This window comes from Cygnus olor, chromosome 2 (genome assembly GCF_009769625.2).
Source record: "Cygnus olor isolate bCygOlo1 chromosome 2, bCygOlo1.pri.v2, whole genome shotgun sequence".
NCBI lineage: Eukaryota > Metazoa > Chordata > Aves > Anseriformes > Anatidae > Cygnus > Cygnus olor.
In genome coordinates, this window is record NC_049170.1 from 70,932,605 (window position 1) to 70,960,246 (window position 27,642).

General features: G+C 38.7%; 1 protein-coding gene across 3 annotated transcripts in view; it reads right to left on the bottom strand.

Annotated features, from left to right (window-relative positions):
• Positions 1-27,642, bottom strand: part of FARS2 (phenylalanyl-tRNA synthetase 2, mitochondrial) — a 260,157-nt gene that overhangs the window by 170,746 nt on the left and 61,769 nt on the right. For 2 of the 3 annotated variants that reach the window (XM_040549899.1, XM_040549898.1), the window contains 2 exons: positions 19,469-19,628; positions 12,686-12,817 (listed from right to left, as the gene is read on the bottom strand). In XM_040549899.1, coding sequence (XP_040405833.1) covers positions 12,686-12,817; positions 19,469-19,628 — 292 coding nt within the window. The remainder of the gene's footprint in view (positions 1-12,685; positions 12,818-19,468; positions 19,629-27,642) is intronic. The other variant, XM_040549900.1, reaches the window with a different exon arrangement.

Sequence of the window (27,642 nt, forward strand, 5' to 3'; positions counted from 1 at the left end):
GAACACCTCCAGGGATGGGGCACCCACAGCTTCTCTGGGCAACCTGTGCCAGTGCCTCACCACCCTCTGAGTGAAGAATTTCCTCCAAACACCTAATTGAAATCTTCCATCTTTTAGTTTAAAACCACTCCCCTTGTCTTGTCATTGTCTGCCCAAGAAAAAAGTTGTTCTCCATCCTTTTTATAAGCTCCCTTTCAGTATTGAAAAGCTGCAATGAGGTCTGCCCAGAGCCTTCTCTTCTTCAGGCTGAACAGCCCCAGCTCTCCCAGCCTTTCTTCATAGAAAAGAATCTACCATACATCTATTGAAGTGTGAAAGCCGATAGCAACACAGGAAAAATACAGATATATTTTTAAAACTACTGCATGATTAAGTACACCTTTAGATGGGTTACATGAACTCTAGCTTCCTGTTTTGGAGTGCCTATACTAAACTCATACTTTCTTAGTTCCTAATGCTCATGGACCTATGAGACATGAGAGCTGCAATCCAGCTAAATTATTAAATTTCCCCTAAAGATGGCTAGAACCTCAGATTTCAAGGAACCATACAAATAAACATCCACAAGAGGGCAGACATGGGACAATCTGCCCCTCATAAGCAGACTACCTAAAGGAAAGTAGCCTTTCCTTTACAAGGTGAACTTTGGCTCCTACTAAAAAAATAAAAATAGCAGCAGCAAGTGCCAATACAGGTAGAGTACTGTTTTCCTATTTAAGATCACCAGCTTTTACTCAATAAGAATAAAAAGTAATTTAGCACTTGTAAACATGAGTAATCCTGCCCATCTTGGTTGTAATACAAGGGCTTCTAGTACAATAGCAGCAATATTTTGGCAAATAGTTTCTACCGTGAGACATGGCAGTATTGTATTAAGAATATGTTGTCCCAGAGATGAAAAAAGGATTCCAGTCAAGAGTTTACCTTCGACTGTCACTTTTGAAACATGCTAAGTCTGAACTAATACGAGAAAAAGATTCCCCTCACTGAACTTGTTCTTTTGGAATAATTCATTAGCTAAATGCTTTCCAATCCATATGGTCAAAGATGAACTCCTAACTGTAGTCTCTTGCCTTATTTAAATGAATCCTAATAACTTTTCTTCTACTACAGTCAGCACTGCTGTTTTGCGTCCATCACTGTTCTATACGAAAACTCAATAAATCCACTTCAATTATTGTTTTTAAAAACAGGAAAAGCTCTAATGACAATGTCAGAGACAATCTGTCAGTAGCACAAAGACAACCAGTACTGTAGAATGAGCAGCTCACGCTTCAGAATAAGAAGGGGCAGCAATTCTCAAGGCTGAAAGAATCACTATTCTGCTGTGTTTTTTTTTCCTGTCTCCACACAATTTTAAGATAAAGAGGAGATAAACATTACTGTTTTTTGTAGGGTGAGGAGCTGAAGAAGGCTAAAGCTGTTGCTACCAGCTTACGGGCTTTTTGTTGGGAAATTTTCTGTTTGTTTCTTCTTTGTTGTGTTTTAATTTATCTTGATAAAACCCAGAGAATACTGAGCTTGCCAAGACTTTCAAGCATTCAGCTAAGATTTTAAAATAATCTAAATGGCCCTCGAAAGCAAGCAAAGAAACAGGCCCTCCCCCAGAACCTCTCCCCTCCTCTGTCCCCACTTGGCCCAAAATAAGATGGGTACCAGGTTACCTCCACAGTTACCTCTTAAACTGCATTTGTTGTTACATACAGAAGTTTCGCGGGACTACGTCAGAACATTTAGGATCAAACTTATTACTGATGCTCACTACATAGTCAGATTACAAAATTTATGGCATCTGTTCTGTTCAGAGAAAAAAAAAAAAGAAGACTGATGTAATATCTATTAGTAATCTGTCACTGTTACTTACATGGAGAGAAGTGTTAATATAGGCTGGCATTTTTCCCTGATTCATTTCAGGTGCTGCAAACTCCACTCATAACTAGCTGGTACGCTGCCGTGAACGGGCTGTCTCTAATCCATAGCTGTGCTGCGGATATGCTCCAGCAGCACAGTGGTGCCAAACCTGTTCCAGACTCCTTCCTTCCTTCTGGAAACTCAATCATCCCTCAAACCATAATCACTTCCTTCACAACACCTTCTTAGTCAAGTGCTGTATGTTTTATCTTCTCTACTACTCGTAGAGATTTTCTGTTTATGAATGATCAACTGCAAAGCAAATCTGGGCATCTGAAGATGAAACCCAAGCAAATTCAAGCTAACCTATTCTTTGCAATACAAGCAACATGAAGACCTTGACAAATGGTACAGAGGTGGGAAGGCCGAGCATCTGTACACCTTCACTGGTTTGCTATTTTCTTAATACTTAAAAAAAAAAAAAGTGGCGACGGGGAGAGGCGCATATTTCAGCCTCCAGCAGGCACACAGGAGAATTGCGTTCATCCATTCTGCTCACCAGCTAGAAATCTGAAAGACAACAAATGATGCACAGTAGCAACACCCTAACAAAAATCTCTCCCTTCAGAAAAGAGAAAGCAAGTTTGTGTCTGTGATCTAGTAAAGAGAAATACTTCCTGAAATGCTCGATCTAATCTCAGCTGAATTAAAACTATCTCAGCTGAGCTTTATGTAGCAGAGTAAGGAACAGTTAAGAGACATGCCTGTAAAATTTCTTCTCCACCCTCTGTTGGGTAGCCCTGATAAATGTCCTAGGAATGGCAAAAATGAATATTACAGCGTAACAAAAAAACCCACAGGGTATCCTAGACTGATGAAGAATTATATTAGGCTCATTGGACTAACTCCTGGCTGATTAAAAACATTCAGCATTCATCACATAACCATGTGGTAATTCAATGCTATTATTTGGCAGTATTTTCATTTGCATAAATAAAGCCAAGGGAAACACCTTCTCTGTGCTATAAACTGTTGCTCTTCAAGGTTTTTGAGAGTAGCACTTTCTTTTGCTTGGGAACTGCTTAATAAACTACATCCATCATTATTTAGCCTTCTCTTGTGTGTGGTGCTCTAGTCCTGCTGCTGGATCCCATGGAGACAAATCATACTGAATTACTAAACCTTTAATTTACTTTTGATTAAAAAAATAAAGGGAAGGAGAGGCAATACATACATACGGGCAAACTGCTTCAAATGCAATATAAACATTAGAGGATGCAGCTACACATTCTACCACCTCTGTTTTTTCTTTCTTTCTTAGATTGCAAATGGACTAAAATCAGCCTCAAATGCTAGGCAGTAGCTTTCATTGCTAGATAGAAAAAAGTACCATGCAGCAGACAATCAAATAACCACTCTTGCTGGTTTCAAGATTAATGTTAGACCGTGTTAACACTTTTCCACAGACATTTTTGGGCAGTAGAAAATGAAGCATGAAGACAAAGTAGTTTCCCAAATTGTGAAGATAAGAAACATAAATTCCAACTAAAAGTGTGGTCTTGCACCATGAAAGGGAAATTATCCTCTAAATCCATTGACAGCAGCACTCTAACACTCAACTGGCAAAATCATATGGAGCCACAAACTCAAATGGCCATCCAACTTCTATAATAACTACTTACTTCAAAATCCAATCTTCTACTTACTTCCCCACAAAATACCCCTGTAAATAAATAACACACTTCTCAGAAATAGGTGTAATAGAATTGTCATAAAATGGAATACTATATTTGTTCATTCTACACAAACACATACAGATTGGGAGTAAGCTTATATTAATTCTTTTTGAAGAACACCAATTCTAACATACATAATGAGTCTGTCAAAGGTAATAAAATCAGAGAAAGCAACATTTCAAAAAATTTTATGGGTTCCTTCTGGATGAAAAACTAGATGAAAAAACAGCTTTAAAAATAGAGCTGTAAATTAAGGAGGAGACAACAGGCAAGTTATCTTGACACGAAAAAGGGGAAGGTGGAAGAAAGATATAACTTCATAATACAGCACACACATCAGACCTGGTGGTGTAGCCCTGGGTAGCAGAACAAGAGAAATAAATAAAAAAATAATTATATATACTTTGGTTAACTGCAGCACCACCTCTGTGCAACTCATTTCTGTTTCAGTTTACTTATCAAGGCAAGACCAAGTCTTCCCTTCCAGGCATCTCAAAAGAAACCAAAACAACATCAAACCCAAAAGGCAATCTTCAACCAAAGCGGGTAATAAACTCTCCTTGATTTCTTCTTCTAGTAGAAAGAAGAGAGAAGACATTTTCTGTATAAAAATCATCCCAATCCAAAAATGCAAACTCCTTAGAACCTACAAAGTCTGGATCACATGGAAGAAATAAGGGGCAGTGGGTACAAGCTGCACCAGCGATATAGCGATTGCACTTAAGAGGAAAATTTTTCCCTGTGAGAACAATCAATCATTGGAATAATCTCTCCAAGGATGTGGTGGATTCTCCAACACTTAAGATTTTTAAGGTTCTGCTAGACAAGGTGTTAGACAATCTTGCCTAGGTCCTGCTTTTACCACAAAAGGGATTCCTAAAAGCCACCCAGGTGACTATAGTCTGAGCTCCTCTCCTTGTACACATAAAGGCTGGATCACCATACATTTTGGAGGGAAAATCAGGTCCTCTGCACTATTACTTATTCCCTTCAAAACTGGTCAGCACTGTCTTAGGCACACATTTCTTGAGATGTGCCATGCACATACATTTCTGGGTATCTGTACGAAATACTGCAGAATACAGACAAAAATTCAATCACATCTTTCTCTAAAAACCCACAATTCCACACCAGCTCCATATCTGACTGGCTAAAGCAAGGTCTCAGGGGCTGCCAGCTCAGTGGAGCATCTCTGGAATTAGCCAGCTGTGACAATCTGTTTTCCTGTTTACACCTGGGGGGGTAGAGGGGACCACAAAAAAATTGTAATAGGCCAAACTTGTCTCATTTTGTATTTATTTGGTCACTTGTCTTTTGTCTCTATTTGTGTGCATACATACACACACGTTTACCTTTATTTATGTATGTGCAGATGTAATCACTAGGATAAGCCGAGACAAAGGTGACTCAGAAGTTGAGATATAAACCTACAGCTTGGATTCAACTCCTCTTTCTGCAACAGACAACTTCTGAGGCCCTTGGGAAGTCACCCAAACACAGATGCTTCCTAATTTCCCATTAATTTCATTTAATCTGAAACACTGCCTCTTTGTGGGGTATTCACGTTACCTTCAGGTACCTGCCCAAATTAGGAGAGGAGGCTCCCCCTGCAGCCAGTCCCAGAAAGAGGCTGCTCCGCAGAGTGATCCAAAAAAGAAGGCTGAGTCATGCCTTCAAAGCACAGTGGAAGACCTCCTTTCTCTACAGAGTGTATGAGCAGAGTGTAGGAAAGCTAACTCTCTCGCAGAGGCTGCTAACACCTGTGCCTGCAGCGTGCATGCGTGTGTGTCAGCCTCCCATGTACTTCAGTTCTAGTCCATAGAACAGGGATGACGACACTTCCCTGTCTCATAATGGTCTTGGGAGAATAAGTACAGGAAAGACTGGGAGACGTCAGGGTGCTGCTGCAGTGATGTGGTTGCATAGGAGACAGGCAGTGACCTAAAAATAACAGATTTCAAACACTGAAAGGTTTGCAATGGAGAACTGTGATTTAAGTCTGCTGTGCAGGGTTTGCTTTGGATGTACTGTGTGGGAAGGACTAGCCCACCCATCAGACCCTATCCTTGCTTTTATCCTGTGTTCTGGGGAGGCCCCAGCTGCTCAAGACACCAATAAACCTCTGTAACTTTAATTTCACCTTGAAGCATTGCAGGAATGTATTTTAAATGCATTATATTTACCCTTATACACTATATCCATATACACACGTGCAGCTTTAACTATTTCAAGGTCCCCACAGAGAGCTGTTAGCATAGATAGAACATGGGTCTGCATACTATTTAAGCCACATGCACCATCTGCTCCAACATTTTAATGTAATTTACCAAGCAAGAGCTGAACAGGAAAAAATTGCTAGATGAAAGATATTAAATTTCCCCATCCTCAAAACACCCCCTGCTGATTGATACATGAACCTAACTCACCCATAACTAAAATTTGATTTAAGAATATATTCATTACTTTAAAAACAAACTCCCCCCTATGTCTGCAAGGTAATATTAACATAATTTTTTTTGTTAACTACTAATTTACAGCCCACAAAGAATTGTCCATATCTGATAATCCTTTTGGAAAAGGAAACAAAACAAAAAAAAAAAGGCAAAAATGAGTGGACAGGTTAAAAACTTAAAATTGTTATTTTGCTTCAGGCAGCAATTTTGAGGATCTTCAATAAATGATTAAAGATTTTTTTTACTGCAGCATTGCAGCCAAGGAAGTTCTCCTTGTCAAGACTTGTATTTGGGTGAAGGTGGCAGCCCTGGGCCAAGTGCTATTTAAATTTTGGAAGTAAGTCTTGCCACTAATCTGTAAAAAGGCTTCTAAATGGCAAAAAAATTACACTTTGAGAATCGTGCTTCACCAAAGAGTACACTCATGACAAATAAACTTCCACCTTTTAAAACAAAAGCAAGGATTTGCAGAAATCACAACAAACTCCTTTCTTTGTGTTCAACAGTATTCATGAAGATGTTTTGACAAGGTTGACAATTTCTCCTTCATGAAAAGTGCATACAAAATTAACAAGAAATATCAGAAAAAAACACCTTTGTTATAAATTCAGGATATGACGCTCGGTTTCAAGACCAAGACTAGCCAGAAACTTTTAAAGCTGTAACTGTATGCAAACTGTTAACATAAAGTTCCTTCAGAATCTTTCCGAAGGCCCAGTGCCTGCTCAGTTCCTCACTAAAGCCATGATGATCTCCTGCTATTCATGCTGGAAAACTGAAATACACTTCCAAACCCCTACACCATTGCCTATTACATTCAACTTCAAGCTGACAATTTAAAAAAGGAAAAGAAAGCAAAAGGGATGGGGGAGTTTCTTAAGAGTGTATCAGTGTTATTTTCTGATGGGTAAGGAAGAAAAAGCCTATACACAGCAAGAAAGTCTCACCAACTCTTCCTGCAGGTAGCCTAAATACAGCTGCCCTCATGATTTATCATCTTGGGAAACGAAAAAGCAGCCTGAGCACCCACCCAGAGGTGAGCAACTGCTTTACAGAGTGCTTCAGACCACCCAGCACTTCAAAATCAAATGATAGAAAATTCCACAATGACAGCTAAAAACAAAGGTCCTGTTTTCAGCTCAGGAAACCGAGAGCTGCAAGTGTGAATCAGCATATCTACGTCATGTTCCACTCTTGAGGCACCTGTCTGTGCTACTGTAAGAGTCAGGATACAGTGATGTACCCACCTTAGGTCTGATGTGCCATCCTTAGGTTATTTTCCTGCAGTACATCAGAGTCTGACAAAAAAAATATGGAATTGTCTATTGTGTCCGCCCCCCCCCCCCCCTTTTTTTTTTTTTTAAATGAATGGGAGATTTTTTGTTTCTTCGTTTGGGGGTAAACTTCAGTAGTCCAATTTTCATGCTTCTGTCCCAAGCTAACGTATTCTGCAACAGTGAGCACGGAGAACATTGCCATTGATTTCAATCAGCAAAGGATCACACCCTAACTGCTTCCAATTTCACAGGTACTAAACAACACTATGATCACCACCTCTGAGTAAGCAGCATCCTGTATTCAAAGGTTTTAATCATATAACTCCATACAGACCTGGAAACTTCAGCACCCACCAATGAACACAATCTTTGTGAATCTTGGGTAACAAATTCCTGAAGCACAGAAATAAATACTTTACGTGATGTTAACTGACGTCAGTTCTACTGTACCATAGAATTTCTTCATCTCTTCGTGGACCTAAAACTGAGAATACTTGCTACTATACTGTAAAGTTTCTGTATTTTTCCAGTGTTATCCAGAATAAAAATTATTTTTCTTTATATTAAAATGCATATAAAACATTCCTATTAAAGTTACGTAGTCAGGTGCAGTTGAAGATGAAAAAAGTGCACATAAAAATGAAAAATTAAACAGTACAATAAGTTAGATTTTATACTTATTGAATATTAGATTATAATAGAGATCTCCTATGTTCACATTACAGTAAATAGCTGCTCTAGTTTAGCGCTGTCAGCCTTAGGGGAACATGTAACATCATTTGTTACAATTCTGTGCATCTTTGCAGTAAGTGCATATTTTTTCCACAATTATATAAAACAGTCATAGGATGAATGTTTTACTTTTCTTTTAAAAACAGCAAATATCACTGTTAGAAATAGTAAATGTCACCATATTCTCCATTTGGTCAGAAGAGACATACCCAAATACAAACAACACCTATTAAAAATACTCAGTAGCTGGACTGGCTTTAATGCAAATGGTATTTACACTGCCTACCAGCTTTTATTTGCTCATCCACACACCAAGACAACAGAAACCTTACTCACTGTTAACACATAAAATCTGAATGGTTCAGAAGAGTGCATCATCCCCACTGCCTAGTGAATGACTAAGAATGAGGCTGGCTAACCCTCCTGGGCAAATCCTAAACTGGTTTAACATACAAACTTAAAGGTGAGATAAAGCACTGTGGAGACCCACAAAATATAAAGGAACAAGTTGCCACAAAAAAAAAAAAGTGCTGGTTTGTTTTGCTGCCTGCCATATTTGGGTTCTTTACTACATCTATGCTGTGGAGATCTACGTCAGAAACTGGAAATCTAGCTTATTAACAAGCATGCGGAGGGAGCAGGGGAGAAGGAGAAGCCTACAGAGTCTCTTTGCAGACCTCAGAAGGAAAAAAGAGCATAGCAGAAAGACAGGTGATGCAGCAGAGTACTATCAATACATTTGAACTGATTGACCAGTTTTTCCCTATAACAAATACGTTTCTATTTACACATACTAAATGTCTGAATCACATTCAATTTTAAAGTGAAATCAAAGAAATCAAAGAAGGGTTCCTTCCCAAACATATGAAGGCATCAGAAACTTCAACAAAATAATCTCTTTTAGAAAGTAGCAATCTAACAAATGTAACGCCAATCTCAATTCCACGGGGCATTAAAGCAACAATGGCATTCTTCAGTCTAGACTAAAAATCTTAACAGGATCTGTCAATACCATCAAGATTTGTTGCACGAGGAGGGTGATCGCTAAGGAACTACAGAGAAGTACTTTCATGAAGGAAGATGTCACTGAAGGATCTGCCACTGTGATATCACCTTCAGCCAGCATAAAGACACAGCTACTCAAGGCCCAATATCCTGGCCCTGCTGTGGCAGGGTCCTTGTCTTTTAATCCATCCATAAGGCATAACCAGTTCTTCTGCTATCATAGATAGCTAAGAAACAAAACAAAACTGAAAAATAAATAAATAAATCATCTGTGCTGGCTGTTTAAGTTACAGCCGCCATCAGTCACCAGGCACATGCAGCTTCTGCTTTGAGTGACTGCTTCTGATTGCCTTACAAACCAGTCTTACATCAACGGGCAGTAACACATACAAAAAAGGATTTGAGGATTTTGAAGGCAAAAAGCTATCTTCCCTTCCCTTAGGAAAATATTTTCTTATGGAGGGAAAAACAATGCTTGCCAACAAACATTAGATCTCAGAAGCGTGCACTGTAATAGTCAATATCAAGCAAAGACCCAAAAAAATCATAAAACAAAAATCCAAACCTGCAAGATACTAGAAATGATACAGATCACAAAAAAATTAAAATTTCTGCAAATTCATCAGTTTATTCTCCAGGTGTTTTTTTTTTTTTTTTTTTATCACCAAGCTGTGCAGCACGCCATAAAAAGATCTTTCTGCATTTACCTGGTAAACTGGCACACCAAGAGTGAAATACTCTTTCAGCACAAATTTATCCAGCCAAAAAATGAGTAATGCTTCTCTTTCATTCAGTCCTACTGAGGTGTTTTCTCGTAGAGCCCCTGAAGAGATTGAGATGGGAAGAAGCAATTTGCAGTGCCTATTCCAGACACCTGACAACGGAAAGATACAGAGCAGGGAGGTGTAGGCACCAGCATTTACTCCCTGGTCAGGGGAAATACACCTGTAGGGTGAGTCAGAGCACTGAAGATAAACACTTCATGTTAGGCAATGTGATATGCGTCTGTAGTTAAGGAATTATGTTATCAGTGAGCAAATAGGGTGTGTGTGGGGGGAGGGGAACCTAGTGTTTTTCTTTAAATATATTACAGACCTATATTACTGTATTCCTTCCAAGTAGTCCACCTTAGAGTTTTTTGTTTGGAAATCTCTATTGACTGAAAATAGCGCTGCCTCCTGTAAAGGTGAACAGGCAGTACCTGGAAGAAAAAGTGAAAGGATGGAGCTCTTTGGAAGTGCCAGGCCTCCTTCCCTAGTTTGATAAAGATCTTATTCCTTGCTGATCTGTACTGGTTTAAAACTGAAGGCTTTAAAACTAAATCTTTGGTGTTTCAAAGATAGGACCAGAGTAATAGTTAATACCTACTGATTGTGGATACTAGAAGCATTAGAGACATTCTAAAGGTAGCAGATATGTATTAAGAAAACACTTCTGTTCAAGATAGCTTTAGAGGATACTCAAGTCCTAATAGCGAGGAAAAAAAAAAAGATGAATGAGATAGGAAAAAAAAAATTTTCACCTTCATTCTTTTCCACAGAAAATCTTCTTTCTGGACTTCTGCATTTTCAGTTTTGGGCAAAGGCAGATTGCTGCCACACCACACAAACACACATGCACAAAAAAAACTATGGGTTAGTAGTAGAAAACCTGGCTTCACCATAAAAAGATGCAGTTTGGCATGCCAAGAACCTACTGGGGTTTTAAATTGTTGTGAAAGAGGATTAAAGAAAAGAATGCTCTGAGCAGTAGTAGGCAGGGAGGGCTTGTGCTTGACTCCTTACTTGTCTGAAAATGTGAACTACCTTGTCTGCGGTGCTACTTCAAATCAAATAAGGTAATTGTTAGCTAACACAAATTATGACCACACTTCTTCCTCACTACAAGTAAACAGATCCCAATGCTTCAAAAAATACATTAGATTCAGATTCTGTAACCAGGTATTTTTGCAATTACCAGAGGGAGCTGAAAAACAAAAGCATGGCTGCGTAAAGTGAAACTCCTCCTAAATGAAGTGAAAAATGATTGGCACTTCTTCAACAGTTTCAACCCTCTAAAATATCTTGCTAATAAAGGAAAAGAACCTCTCCTTTTTTGTTGTTTTTTTTTTTTCAATTAATAATACAAATTCACAAGGTGTTCAAAAGCTAGACTTGAATTACTAAATTCATGTTTTCTTGGAAGATTAGAATTACAATAAATAGGAGTGTTTTGGTGCAGAAGGGATATAATATTGAAGACTAATTCAGAGAGGTGAGAAAGAGCTGAGACAAATTAAACTGAAAATTTTGACTGCTGTAGAAACCTGCCTGTTGGCATTTCATGTACATTCATTCACACACACACACACATTCGGTAATTGTTTTGGGGCTATAGTTTAGCTCTCCTCACGCACACTAAAAGAACCTAAACATAAGAACTGAGCAGCATAAAAGCTTTTCAAGAAGAAAGTCTGGCCATTAGCATATTACATCTGATCAAAATAATATTACACAGCAGTCTTTCACTTCTGAGGCTGATCAGAACCTGTGTTATATTTACCACACAATGAACACAATAGCCTGATAAAGTACATTAGCATAAAGCATTAACCCATTGGTGAGAAACTCTGGAAAAGGATTCATCTTTATTAAAGTAAAATGATTGCATTAAGATATATGCAAGCTTTGAAGAAAATAAAGCAATGCCAAATAACCGGGGCCATTTATAGGTATCGTACTTAGACTTCAAAAGAAAGTATTTAGAGCACATTAAAACTCAATAGCTTTGCAAACCAACTACAGTGAAATCAACTGAGTATTCTATGGCTATATGAAAGCGTGCTTGTGAGAATTAAATGGATCATATTCCAAAAGGCTCCCACACCTAATAACTAATACTGAAAGACACTAAATGATGGAGGTCTGAGCACTGCCCTGTGCTTAAGCAGAATTGCCTATTGTCACTAAAAAGACATGCATGTTAAATTCTCACTGTGAAAATAATCAGAAAAAAAAATAATTCTCCTCTCCTTCCTTCTACTCATATATAAATTTTAGAAAGCAAATCGTCATGTGACATTTTACTGTAATAATTCCAATTTAAATCATGTGGCTCTTAACAAAATTTACAACCTCATACTAACAAAGCTGAGGATAAAAGAAAAAAATCAGAACCAAAAAGCAACCTACCATTTACCCAGCAACTAACCAGCAATATGATGATTGAAGTCACTTTCCTCTTTCTACACTTTAGAGATACAGGAACACTCTCATATTTCAAATACTACGGGATGCTATTTGCTCACGATACCTTAAAATCATAACCGTGCATGCACTTGACTTCTCTTGGAAGTCAAAAAAATGCACAACCTAATTCATCAGTTTCTCTTTTAAAGCTGAGATCCGTCTGTCTCCTTATCACAGGAAATGAAAGACAAGCTTTCTGTTTGCAGGCTCCAGCTCACTCAGTTGTTACACTCAAATCACAGCATGGAAGGTCTGCCTTCCACCTGAGGACTATTTGTGGCAGCTGCTGCTAACAGAGATGCCTGCACTCACCAGGAGAAAGGGGGGCATTTCAGGCTGTGAAACTGATTGCAGTGGAAGTGTTGGCTAATAGAGATGTCAACGAAGTAAAGGAGTTTCAGTACCTGAGTTAACTAGCTGCTGCTCCATGACCCCACAGCCCAGGACCTCCAGCCATTCTCCTTGGAAGTTGATCTCCATCTCAAAGGAAGGGTGAGTAAACGGAAAGTAACAGTCTACCCATCTGACTTGCAGTCCTGTAGCAGTGTTTAAAAAATAAATAAATATAAAGGGTGTATGCATAAAAGGCCATCCCTCCAACCATCTGTAAAACTTGCCCTTCAACTAATGACACCAATTACAACAATCCAGAGAAAATAAATAGCAAACAAACTAATTTATAACACTTGTGCAAGGCGATAAATCTTAAAACTTGTGGAAAAAAATGACCATGTCTTCCCTAATATGAAAAACACTTTGTGCAATTCAAGCACCCTTTGAAACCAAATCTATCATTTGTCAAACTCTAGCAACCACCTGGCATAGAATGAAAATGAGCCAAGATCATTGGAAAGTCAGTAATTTTGTTATTCTCTGCACCAGGAAATGACTAACTGCTCCTCACAGAAAAACTAAGTCTTAAATTTTCCATTGCATTTTGCTTATCACCTAGGCAAGCAATTTTTTTCATCAGAACCTATTTAAAATATAGAGATATTCTTTCTGTGCATGTTTAAATATAGATGTTAAAAATATATGTCTATACACAAAATTATATGAACATATACACAGGCAGAGAGAGATGTACAGCATTATTTAGGTATGCCACATGCAAACACGCACAGAGAACTCTGGACCTGTGGAGCTCTCAAGAGACCAGCTTTAAACTTTGCGTGGATGTGAAGTGCACGAGTGCAGTGACACTTGCTAATTCTCTATCCTCTCCACATCTCAAGTCCCATTGAGGAGAGATGGGAACCACCTGACATTACAGAGCAGTAGAGCCAGAAGAGGGCAAGGTCTACAGCACTGCCAAATGCAGGGCTGTAGTCAAGGCCTTCATTATATTTGACGGGTTTTAGTTCTTGTAATCATTTATACAAGCAATCTGTTGCTAAAGATTTTTCTCTAGCCATTAGGTGCCAGGAAAAAAAAGGTTTCGAAAACATGAACCATAAAAATTCAGAAAAGAATTGAACTGCTAATCCTCTGCACAATGCCTTAACCCCAAGACCATCCTTCCCTTCAGCTAAGCCAAATTCTAACCAGCAGTAGGCTCATTAACAATCAGACAGGCCCAGTTCTGAAAACAAAGGGCAGAACAAAGGTTGTTTGGGTGATGGCAACTGTTAACACCCCTGGTTTGGTTTGGGGGCTTTGTTTCATAAAAGGAACTTAATGTGAAAACCCATGATTTATATTGAGAGTTTTTCAAATCAAAACATTTGCTGTAGCCTCGAGAATTAGATTTTCTTTGATCATTTCTGAAACATCAGATGTGGCTATAGAAACAGTAAGTTACAACAAAAGTATGTATGTACAGCCAAACCTAAAAGACTTGACAGTTACAAGGTACATTACATCCAAAAAACAACTTTCAAATGGAGTGGCAGGTTTCAAAACAAACACATTGGTACTTCTAAATTTTCTTCTCTCTCTTAAAATTCAACCTCGGTAAGTTTATACATTATAAAGAAGTGCTTTGATAATTTTACACACAGAATTCAAAAAATTGGAAGTATTAGCAATTATACCATCTACAACTATACTATGACTTATACAGCAGTCACCGTACAGTGTTTTTGTGTACATAATGATAAAAAAAAATTACATAGGTGGAAAAAAGTCGTGTGTATACAACAGTATGATATGAGGAAAACAGTTTCCAATTTCCCAATCTTTGTACAAATGCATTTTTAATCCTAGGGCTGTACAATTCTCCATTCACTGTGAAGCTACGCACACAAAATATTTTCATTTAGATTGCAAAATTTGCAACTGCAGCAAGAATGTCATGGAATTTCAAGTAGTCTGATGTTCAGAAACAATATTCTGACTGTGGTTTCTTTTCAATCATCTAATTACTTTAAAACGAAGCTCAGGAAAAAAAGAAACTATCTGCTTTTCATTCTTAATTAAATTTTAAAGGATGAAAAAAATAAAGTGGGTTATTTGTTTTTTGTTTTTTGTTTTTTTTTTGAGTTTTAAGACTTCTAAGTACTTTTCTTAAGGGACACTCATTTTAAATGTAAATATGCAAAAAAGAATAAAACAAATTCACAAGGAAGAAATAACTCTCACCTTCATTCTGCTCTCTAAATTAACAGTTAACCCCATATGACACAGTAATTTTATCTGTCCAGTAGCCAGGACACCCAGGAATACCTCTGCAAAGTCTTCTTTGAGACTTCTGCTTCTGGAAGACTTCACTGAAAAGCAGAGGGCACTCAGCCTTCAGCAGGATCAAGCCTCTCCATAGAGAATCACAGAATAAATGGTTATGTTTGTTGTTTAGACAAAATACTGTCTTGGTACTCAGCATATTCCCAAGGATTAAAGGACATTGCTCACACTCAGAAAATTAAAACACTAAAGACTTAAAGGATTGTGAAGATCATGCTTTCTGTAGTACTAGATAATTTACTTGATTAGGCCTAGTGTATTTCTTCACATAAAGCCTATGGCTGTCCTGGCAAAAAATTATCTTTTCTAGACATTTGAGGAGGCCGAGAGATGCATATCTGACCTAAAACCCAGGGGTGCACTTAAGAGAGCACAATGCAGAATCTAAACAGTGTCTGATCACTGGATACAAAATCAGTAATTTCACTAGTTACAAGGGATTACTTATATTAGCTCAGCCTCATGATGTCCATGGAAGTCCTTCTAGTGGGCACATGTATGTTAGCAACCTAAGTATCGCATCTCCAAGGAGGAAGGAAAGATTTAATAGTTACTGTTATTTCTAAGTAGTGAATCCAGGTAGGAAATTGGTCCTAACTTGCACTCAGAAACAATGGTCTTATCAGATATTAAACTAAACAAGTATCTGTCAGTGCTAGTCTAATTGAGTCTCATGATGAAAAAGGCTTGACCAAAGGCACTAAAAAAAAAAGAAAGCAACCAACACATCAAAGCAGTCTATTGCTACACCATAGTGTAGAAGCAACAAACCCAGAGACCCAGATGGTCTTTGCTGACCAGAAGTTCTCTTTGTTGCTGTGAGGATTATATTTAGAGAAGGAGTCTGTGGGAGAGAGAGGAAAGCTGTGCAAGAGGGAGGCTAGGGAGAACAGAAGGCATTGAGTCGGGGCCACCAGAGAGGTCAACTGCTAAGTAGCCCACACCTCTAATTCAGCTAATATAAATTGTCAATGTAAATTATCAGCGTCAATGCACTCTACAGAGATATGAGTACAAGGGTTAAAAAGAAAGAGAGCAATGTGTTTGATTTAAATGACATTCAGTGGCTGTTAGATGACAACTAACAATAGCAGAAATGTTAATTAAAATACAGCATTACTCATCTTCCCACCTTCTCTTACAGGTTCCTACGAATTTGTTAGGTAAATATGACAATAGTGAACCAGAAAAGGAAAGTTATATTGAGGAGAATCTAATGAAAATACAAGACAAAATGAATATATTTAGGGACAGGCTTTCAACCAACACATGAGAAATCTGTATGATCAGCTTTGAGCTCAAAACCCTTTGCAACTTAACTTGACAAGGTAGCTGACCCTCACCACAAATCTCTTTGCTTTCCAAAATCCCCACTGCTCAGTTCCTGTAGTTCCCCCAGCAGGATAAGAGCTACATTCATTAAGGCTGTCGTCTTAGAAGAAATGGGATGAAAGTCTGAGAAGCACTTATCAACCACCTGGAAACACCCCAAATACACTGGGTGTAGCATGTTCCACCTGGCCAGGTGTGAGCCACTGCCCTCTGTGAGACACTTGTGTTGTCATGGGAGACATGCAAAGCACAGCAGCTTGCACCCGAGACTGCTGTGGGCTGCAGTACTTGCGAGCCCTTTCCACCTCCACGTTGGCGTTTCCTCAGTGGAAGAGAAAATCAGTGCATGCCTCTTCACACACAAGTGTGCGCTTCCTGAAGACCCAAACAAGCAATACATTAACAGGAACATGTGTCCAATGTTTCAAAGGCCACGCTTTCCTCTTTCTGTATATCCCAACAGGTAAAATCTTGTTTCTACAACTGTAGCAATAGAAAGGCAGGTACGTTTCTAGACAGAGATTTGGGAGGGTATTTTTGTTTGTTTAAATTTTATGGGGATTTTCACACCCCTCATTACGAAAAAATTTGTTGTAAAAACAGGGACTTCCCTAATGGGATAAAAAATGACAGCAATGGCTCGCTAGTTATGTGTGTTTGTTATAAGACAACTAGAATTTGCAGCAAACACTAAAAATAATACAAAAGGGATAAAGATCGAAAGGGGATAAAGATTGAAAGTGTAAGCAAAAAACAGAATGGGAATTGGTTTGGAAATGAGTCCTTGGAAACCAGTATACCTGGGGAAGATAATACAACACATTTATTTAATAACAGGCAAGTAACCTGGACCTACTCCTTATAAATAAAGATGACTTGGTCAGAGACATTACTGTCAAAAGCACCCTTGACTACAGTGTTCGTAAGATTGCAGAGTTTAAGATCTCAAGGGGCATGAGGAGGACGAGTAGCAAAATAAAATTAAAAATAAAAAAAAAGCTGTTGAAACATGAAAATAGCCTGGTTAAACAGTAAGCTATGTAGTGAGCCCAAATGCAAACAAAAAGCATACGAGAGATGGAAAAGGGACAGACTCCCAGAAAATGCAAACAAATACTACTTGGGCATGTACAGATGCTGCTAGAAAGGCAAAAGCCCAGCTGGAGCTCAAACTGGTTTGGGATGTCACAAATAACAAGGAACCTTCTGTACGTAAGTCAATAACGAGCAGAAGTACAAGAAGAAAAGGCTGAGATACCCAGGGCCTTTTTTACTTTGGTCTTCACAAGTGAAGTCAGCCCCCAAACCTCTACATCAAGAAGCAACTACAAAGAAATGGCAAACCACCAATAGCAGAGGAGGGCTGAGTGAGGGACCAACGATACGAATTGGACACATACAAATTAATGAGACTTTATGGGATGTATCAGGGAGACGAGACACAAAATTAATTAAAAGTAAAGTGAAAAAAAATTTAAAGACAACGGGTGTCAAAATATAAATTTAAGTATGCGTGCCTCAGGTCACTTGCATTGCACCCATCTTGTATGTCTAGTGCCTGGCATGAAGTTTGCTTCTTTGAATATTACTTTCCTGTTTTTATTGACAGCTTACAAGATCAAGAAAATGAAGGAGAGATAGCATCACATTTACAAGGGGGGTGGGTGTGGGGCAAAAAAAGAGAGACAATCATATTTAAATCATTATATATCTTGTCTTTACGTTTCAGGAAAAATATTGTGGATATAGACATAGAAAATCCCTACAGTAAGAGGAAGGCATCTACTTTCAGTCTGTACAATTTTTTTAATGTCTTCCTAGCTATCATGTGGGCTCTGGAAAAAGTAATAATAGCCAGCATACTAAAGCTTAAAGTGCTGCATCTGTCAACAGCTAGGGAAGGATGTCACTACAGTTTCAAATATAACTAATAATGCCTAAGAATTGCCTGTTTCAACAACATCCTTAGCATCTGAGGTTCATCTAAAAATACCATTTTTCCAATTGCTCACTTTGATCCTAATTTTATATGTTTCAAAAGGCTGCTGTTAAGTCAAATACACATGCTGTTAACTACAACCACAGGAAAAACTGAGCTCGGGAACCTAAAAAATTTCTGTCCAGGCAGGATAAAACAAAAGCTGTTAAAAGTTTCTCTTGCTGTAAATTCTCCTTTAGAATATCAGAATAATATTCAAAGAGTCATAGACAGGACTTGTTACCATCATCAATCCACTCTTGGAACTACTGCTCTAAATTCAGTGGGCATCTTAAAAGAGCTTTGAAAGTAGCCAGCATTCTCCATGCATTCTAATGCTATCCAGTATTTCCTCAACAGAAAAATGAATCAGTTCAGAAGAGCAGCCTCTTCGCCAGGAAATAGCATTAGGGCAGCAATTTTAACTCAGGCCATTTATAAATTCAGCAGCTATTGAAACCAAAAGCAGGTATTTCTGAGGAGAAGATATTTCATTCTTATACACAGACATTCATTACCCTTTCTCAGTCCACTCTAAGTACCAAACAACAATTATTTTTCATCTTGGTGTGAACTTAGCAAACACTGTCTCCCCTCAGCTGCAAAGTTTTATTTATTCATGTGAGGGAAGAGGTAAGGACACTCTGCGGTCATATATACCAAAGCAACACATGCATATATGTACACCTCCTCCTGCCAAGCTCCGTGCTGCCAGATGAGAGCCTGTAGTTGGATCAGACATGTGTCTGTATTCATGCCTGCTATGTTACCTTGACACACTGGCGTAACTAAAATCTCTTCACCAACACTTGGCTCACAGTGTTGTGCACACCAGTATTCAGGAAAATCAAGAGACGAGCGTGTGGTGTGTTGGGCTGTGTTCAATAATTTTATAAAGTGCAAATATAACAGTATTAAAAAAAAAACATATAAAATGCAGACTACAGCTGAAAGACCAATCAAAAATTAAAAGACACTTGAATGGAACTCTTAGACAAAACTTAAGACAAAAATGTAAATAAAGAATATGGACGAGGACTCCCAAAATTACAAACACATATGACTATTTCAGAATACCAGCTGTCAATGTCACCCCTCCTTAAGTCTCCCATTTTTGTTATGCAGCAAAATCTCTCTCAAAAGTATGGATGCCCACAGCCACCACAAGGCCAGGAAAATAGGTGCAAGAACCTACCATCACCAAAGATGTGAGTCACGAGCTTTGTGAGCACTTGCTTCAGATTGAACTCCACCAGCCTCACTGCCTCCATGGTGTGACACTCTTGCTTGTGTGCAGTGCGATGACCTTGCTCAAACAACTGGAAGCTTTCACCATCTTTAATGTTGGAGAACAACTAGAACAAAAACACATACAAACAAAAGTAGTGTTTTGCATCAATGGCTTTCTAAATGAAAAAAAAGTTTTATTGATTTAAGTGGGAATCTTACCTGCTGTGCATTCACCATGAAAAAAAAGGTAAAAGCTGCAATTTTATACAAATCTATTCAATAAACACTACGACACTTAAATATTTCTGTTCTTGTGATGATGTAAGATTTCTTTTGTTTCTGAACTATATCTTCAACAATAATTTATAAATACAGTATATTCTTCAATATTATTAATAAGGGAAAATGATCTCTTTTTTTCTGATATTGTTATTTTGAAAGTATCTCATTTATTTAGGATGTGCCAGACTTGCTGCTCTTCATTCAGAGGCTGCTCTCCACCACATTTGCTGCAAGTTGAAGTTTTCTGATTTCCTGTACATTCCCATACATTTCTGTCCATGAAATCCCAGGCAGATACGTACTGGTGATTCTAAATCCTCTCAAAGAGACCAACAAAACACTCTCACTAAGTCACCTCATTAGAGGTTCTGTGTCTTAGGAAGACAAACAAACCATTTTAGACAGCAAAGAGGATTTTTGTTGGAAATCTTTATAACCACATAGCTCCGTCAATTCCAGAGTGTAGGGAGCTAAATTGTGAAAGTGTTTCTAGTGCCCTTTCCTACTACACCTTCCTTCCTCCTCCACCTTGCACATTCAACCCATCACACATAGAAGGGAAAAAAGCACGCATTGACATTTTCTGCACATTAAGCCTCCCAGCATAGCTAGCTTTTATTCAAGAGATGCCATCAACAGCGTGTAACCTTAACAATCCACAGATGTGCACAAATGTTTCAGTTGCAGTTTGACTTCTACAGTACATGAAATGCTTTTAAAAAGTTCAAATGAACTTTTTAGCCTACAAATGCTGGCCACAATTAATTGACTAATTTATAGCATGTTTCACACATACAAGATATGCAGAAGGAGTTTGAGTTTACACAGCATGCAAACTAGCAGCCAAATTGATACAGGGAATTTAAAAAAAAAAAAACAACAACAAACCAGTAGCATTTATATTTGTATTGCTAGTCAGAAGGAGACTTGGCTGGCAGATTGAGAATAAACCTCTCAAGTTAATCTCCCTAGTGCACTGCAGAAAAATGCAAAATAAGAGCAAGAAGAGAAATACTGACTAAAATGATAATTCACCAGTCTAACAAAAACATCCTTACTAATCAAAAGGCCACAGCTTGACAAAACTAGATATTACACTAATAAATGGTAGACTTTTTAAATCAGGTGCTCACCTGAAGGATTAACCCCCACCACTTCTTACCACTGGCATTACTTCTGCTCTGGCTGGAAGAAGCAGATGATACCCACCCGGTAACTAATTTACTGTCAGCAGGGCACATTAACCATCTACCACCTGGGTTTGAAAGCCAGGAGGTTTTCCCAAAAGCCAACTGTATGGAGCAGATTCAGTTTAGGCTCCCTCGGTAGGCAATGGACAGAACCAGGCTCCCTCACACGGCCATTTGGTGTGGCCAAGTTGGCTTCCTGCTCTGAGCTGCCCACTACAGGTAGCTTTTGGCTTTTTCTTTTTTTCTGTTGCCTGAAGAGACTATCCTCAGTAAACCGGAAACACCCCTCAGCCTACAGGGATTTTGCCTCCTTGGACTAGACCACACCACATGTACACATTAAAACAGGTATTACATAGACACACTTTTCCATACCATTGTATTACTCCTGAAATGCTCATATTGCAATTACTTTCTAAGCAAGAAAGTATTTTTTTTTTTCAGCAGATTTTACCAGATGTGGCAAGAAAATGCACGCAAGGACCGCTAAGTACATGTGTTGGGTCATGCAGCAGCTCCCCAACCTTGCCAGTGGCTTGTCTGGCCAGACCACCCATAGGCACCCCACACAGGCCGAGCGTCCATGTGGTGGCTCAGGGAGCCGGGCTGGGAAATGGGTCTGGATTAGAAGTAAGCATATCATGTAAGGTTATCAGCATATCGGCTGCATTGAGAGGTGTGCTGGCACGTAGGTCAGGTCAGGGCCACTTTTGGCAGCAGCATCGATGGCTGCCAGGTCTTGGAGGAGTTATTGAAACACAGGTGACAGTAACAAAATGGCTCCCTTCAGTCAGGCACTAGCACTCCTTCCGGAATTGTCCACAGATGCTCTGTTAGCTCCTGTCAATTCCAGCACAACTGCAGACAGGACAATACTGAGGAAAAACAGATGCCTTGTGGTTGCATTAATATTTATTCCCCTTTTATCCATTCACAAATATTGCTATGTCAAGATAAGAAATTTAAAATTGGTAGACCAGTTTCACTATATTGATCACCGAACTGTGCTGAGTACATGTCTTGGATTAGAAACACTACTTCATTTCTGCATACATAAAAGCCAGGGATGTCAAAATTTAAATAAAATAAAGAATCACCAACCATCTCTCCTTTTTGATGTCAGTTCTTCACCAGCATATACATGAACAAATAGAAAAAAATATCTAAATCTTGAAAAAAAACACTGGCACATCGAAGATGTTACAATTTCATGTACATTTATTCCTTTCGTGCAGACTAAGAAAAAATGAAGTATTTTATGGTATTTGACATGATTGATTATTATTACTAACAGAAGATAAATTTCATGTAACCATATGGTAAGTACCTATGCTTCTATCTACTGTAGGGACAAGAAGTTCTTTAAGTAAATGCACTCCAAAAAATGAGTATTGTGTCATCACACAGAAGTCAAAAAATATTTAATAGTTACCCGCAATTTATCAGTGTATCTGAATGATACTGCATTACAAAGAAGGCAGAAAGGAATTGAAATGACCTTACCATCTGGCATGAACTTCACTCTGTCCTCACATCAGGACAGCTCACACTAAGAATAAAGTCAAATTTGGTAACATGTAGTGCCCAGAAAATACTAGTTTCTAATTGGACAAAGAAAAATGGAGCTATGCTCCTTTAAAAGCACTTTATTGTATTTCTCAGCATGGCATGCAGGACAGAAGTCACACATGTGGTTTCAACAGAGACCCCAGCATTTCTTCAATCACTTGACAGACTTTAAATCTCACACTGCTTCATTCTCCGTACATTTAGTGTTGAGGGCAAAATTAAGTTTCTCTTCACAGGAGACTGGCATTTATATTAGGTTTCTGATCAGGAAGGTCTGTACTATATCCTGTTTTTCCACAACGTTGTCATGTATTATGCCTGTCAGTCAAGCATACACAATTATTAAGATAATGAATACGTAATGCTCATGTACTTACCCTCACAAACAAAGCAGCACTGAAGATCCACTCTACACGAGGGGGTCTGCATGTGGCAGCACTCGTCCTTGCCACATCTAATACATTTTGACTCACTGCCCCAGTGAACATCTCTATAAATAAACAAACAGCTGCACTCTAAATTCACTTACAAAGAGCAAAACATTTCCACTACATCTTTAATGTGCTGTAACACTCAACCGATGGATTAGGAATGATGAAGATGATGCCATTTGAAGACATCTCATCAAAAAGAAAACTTAATGCCAGCCCCAATCAGCCTCCAAGATGATGAAACTTGTAAGTCTGCACCTCAGTCCAGGCAGTTTCATGTGCCAAAAAGATATACAGGCCATGGCTACACAACAGGATGCTTTTTACTACATACCAATAAGCATTCGTTTTGTTACAAAATGGTGAAGATTACTTCAAGCAACAAGTCTGCAGAGCAGTCACCTTAATTTCTGGATTCTTCAGTTTTCAGTCCTCCAATTACAGTGAAGAAAGGCTTTTTCTGCTTGTTTTGATTTTTAACCTAATAAAAGTGTTTCTGAAAAAAACAAATCATTGCTGCGTTTAATGGAAAACCATACTGATATTTTAGAACAACAAAGAAAAAGCAATGCTGCTCTACAGATATCAGTTACAATGAGACATATATATAATAGGATTCATATTTCTGTTCTGTGGGAATCAGAATTCCTCTATTTTTAAGTACCCTAGGCTTCCTAAACACACTTGTAGCCATTCCTGCAGAATTTTAAAATTGCATTATTTATTCTGAAGCACACTGCAATATTTTTTTAGCTGGATGAGAAACAAAGTCCAAGTATGAAATACTTTATATAATTTATTTTGTTTTAATAAAAGATACAGTAGTGGCTTCCTAACTTTCTAGGCCATAGACCACTGTGAACATCTCACAGAAGTTCTGATGCCATCTGCCATAAGATTTTCAAGTAAAATAACAAAGAATATAATCTGGATTCTTGTAATCTGAAGCTCTACTTATTATGGAACAATCTATAGACTACAACATGGAAAATACTGTATGATACATGAAAAATACTGTTCACAACTTGTAAAGACATCTGCAAGAGTAAAGCCAGTTCCAGCCAGGCCCTTTATCCATGCCAGTCAGCCAAATTTCAGCTTCAGGAATAAATTCACATCACAGTATTCCAGCAAAGTAACGCTGCTCTATTTTTAACTAACATGGAGGATTTAGATCAGATGCCCCTGCCCCTCCATGTCCTGAGGAGGAGGATCATCTCTCAGGCTCCTTGGGAGTAATGCAGGGCTCACCATAAATCTCAAACACCATCCTGGTGGCAGCGGAAGCAACCTGAAGCTTGATGTGACACACGTTGGTGAGACCCCCAGCTCCATAAACCAATGCATGCAGCTTGCACAACTGCCCATGTCTGGATGTGTTTATGACGTGTGCCCAGCAACTACTGGCACACAGTGCTAGAGATGGCACAAGCACAGAACCCTGTAGGGTAACAGCTGGGAGATGCCCATGCTAAAGTAAAATCTGTTTCTACGATTACCACCTACAGAAAAGAGGTGAATGGATCTCCACTTTAATACTATTATCCTGAAGCAGCCGCAAATGCCAAATTCCCTCAGATTCATGTGACAGGAGGCAAATGCTCTCCATCAAAGTGACTGATACACCAGCCCGCATCCATGCCATCTGGTAACAGTCACTGACTCCTCACACACTGAGGAGCATCACCCAAATCGGAAGAAATACACAGGAAGGGGGATGTCCACAACTGACTTCAGCTGGGCCTTGTATCATCCCCTGGAAAAGCCTCTCGCTGCCACAGGGTGCAGAGGGGTGCAGGGTGCATCCATGTCTTTCCTGGGCCAGTTAAAGTCTTTTTTAATTACTCATTCCTCAGTGCCACGCTAAGCACTGTCGCTATGACTCTCATTTACGTGGAGGAATAAAATAGTTTCCACACAAACATTCTTGCATGGACTGTAAATGCTCCAAATCACTTCGTATAATGGGCTGATCCCTGGAACACAATATATTTATTTGAAATCCTTTGCACATCAGGAGAAAAGAATGACAGACGAAAAGGAGCTTTCATTTGATAAAACATCAGAACAGAAGCACACCATCCAAAGGTGCAGTAACATACAGTACTCCGGAGAAGTCAAATTTAATGACACTGTCATGTCAGTCATGCCAATGAAAACCTAGCATGGTATGCATTGATTAAAGTAAATAAATAAATAATAGAGGAAATAAAGAGGTCAGTCACTCAGGTGTTGACACCTAACCCAAAGCAAAAAAAAAAAAAAAAAAAAGTCAAAAGGAACATTTTTTTCAGGACATGAAGAACATGGCTGAGGTACACAAGTACAAAAAGACTAGGAGAGGAGAAAAAATTATACGAAAAAGAGAAACATCTAAATTTATACCACCTAGGACAAGAGTCTTAACACTTCAGGATATAAATGATACAAAGTCACAATACAGGAACATTTGGGGTATTTTTGCAATGATACAGAACTGCAAAAATTAGAAGTAATGCATGGGGTGCCCTTGCTTCTTAAGCAGAAGATTTACATTTTTTTCCATTGCAGCAAAAAAGTTGGCATTTCGTCCAAAAACATTTCAATGAAAAATAAATATGTAGGTCTACTTCTTCTTCCCAGTCTATTTATAGTTTTCAGATGTTAGCACAAACAAGACTGATGAGAGTACCATTTCCCTATCTGAACAATCTGATATTGGGCTCCATTGGAATGAGGTTACTAAATTAGAGGAGAAATTCCTATGTTTTCACATCTGTTCCCCTTAAAATTTATGTATAATTCAATACAGACTATAAAATACTTTATGAAGTCTCCTTCCAATGTGTAAACAATATTTGTTCACAACTGAAAAATGTTTTGCGATTGCCATTGGGTTTATATTGGCTCCCTCTGGTGGCCAACAGGCATGAAGTGTAATTTAGTTTGAGATTTTTTTTCCTTTCTACAAACTGTGATAAGGACTGCACCAAAGACTACTGCATAGCACAGAAGTAATTTCATTTCTAGTCTGTCCAGGAAAGTTTGCTAGTTCAAATCTGACTACAACAGTATTGATATTGCAAATCCAAAGTTTTGTGTTTTTTTTTTTTAAAAAGGAAGAAGAAAAAAGAAAAAAAGCCATATACCATAGAAAGAGGAAAATCTGTGTGTCCTTCAGAAGGGTAAAAGGCATGTTGGCATGCTGCAGGAAGAGAATACAAAAGAAATACCCTTTGGATGTAATCTTTAAAAAGAACAGTTTATTTTACAACCAGAATTTTGAGGCTGATTTGGGAAGCAAAATTTTGCACCAGTTTTAACTATTTCTATTAGATCCTAGCTCCTAACATTCAAGTAATAATTATGGAAAATATTTTTAAATATACTGAAAAAAACTCTGAATAAATTTTGAGATGTTCTTTAATAACAGTCAGGACATTTTTAAGAAGTTTATGGAAAAAATCAGTCTTAATAATTTCTACTTTTAGCAATGAGTTTGTTTGGAAAATAGGAATTTCTCTAATATTTGAAATAATGCAAAGCTGCAAAAAGCGTCAGCTACCTGCTCATCTTCCAATCATACGTTACTTCTGTCTTAAAAAAACAGTCAAACAACCATCATGAAAACTGTACAGCCAAAGAAGCAATTAGTTCACACAGAGATCACAGAGGAGAACACTGAAATTCCAAAACTTCTACCTATTATTTGTTTTTCCAGCACTTAATTCTGGAATTTTAACTTTGATAGTATGAAAAATTATAGCAAAGGTTTCAAAGGACAAAAGTTTTCACCCAGCCTTCACTACAGAATTTGTATTTGTAAAGGAGAGACACTTCTACATCTTCCTTATCCTACCTAAAATTTCAGCAGGACTGATTTTTTTTTCTTCCGCTCCCAAACTGAGGTGAATTCACAGAATCACCTAGGTTGGAAGAGACCTCCAAGATCATCTAATCCAACCTCTGACCTAACACTAACAAGACCTCCACTAAACCATATCACTAAGGACTACATCTAAACGTCTTTTAAAGACCTCCAGGGATGGCGACTCAACCACTTCCCTGGGCAGTCCATTCCAATGCCTAACAACCCTTTCAGTAAAGAAGTTCTTCCTACTATCCAACCTAAACCTCCCCTGGTGCAACTTCAGCCCATTCCCCCTCGTCCTGTCACCAGGCACGTGGGAGAACAGACCAACCCCCACCTCTCTACAGCCTACATTAAGGTACCTGTAGAGTGTGATAAGGTTGCCGCTGAGCCTCCTCTTCTCCAGGCTGAACAACCCCAGTTCCCTCAGCCGCTCCTCGTAAGACTTGTTCTCCAGACCCCTCACCAGCTTTGTTGCCCTTCTCTGGACTCTCTCGAGCACCTCCATGTCCTTCTTGTAGCGAGGGGCCCAAAACTGAACACAGTACTCGAGGTGCGGCCTCACCAGAGCCGAGTACAGGGGGACAATCACTTCCCTAGACCTGCTGGCCACACTGCTTCTTATGCAAGCCAGGATGCTGTTGGCCTTCTTGGCCACATAAACGCACTGCTGGCTCATACTCAGCTGCCTATCAACCAGTATTCCCAGGTCCTTCTCTGCCAGGCAGCTTTCCAACCACTCATCTCCCAGCCTGTAGCTCTGCTTGGGGTTGTTGTGCCCCAGGTGCAGGACCCGGCACTTGTTGAACTTCATACA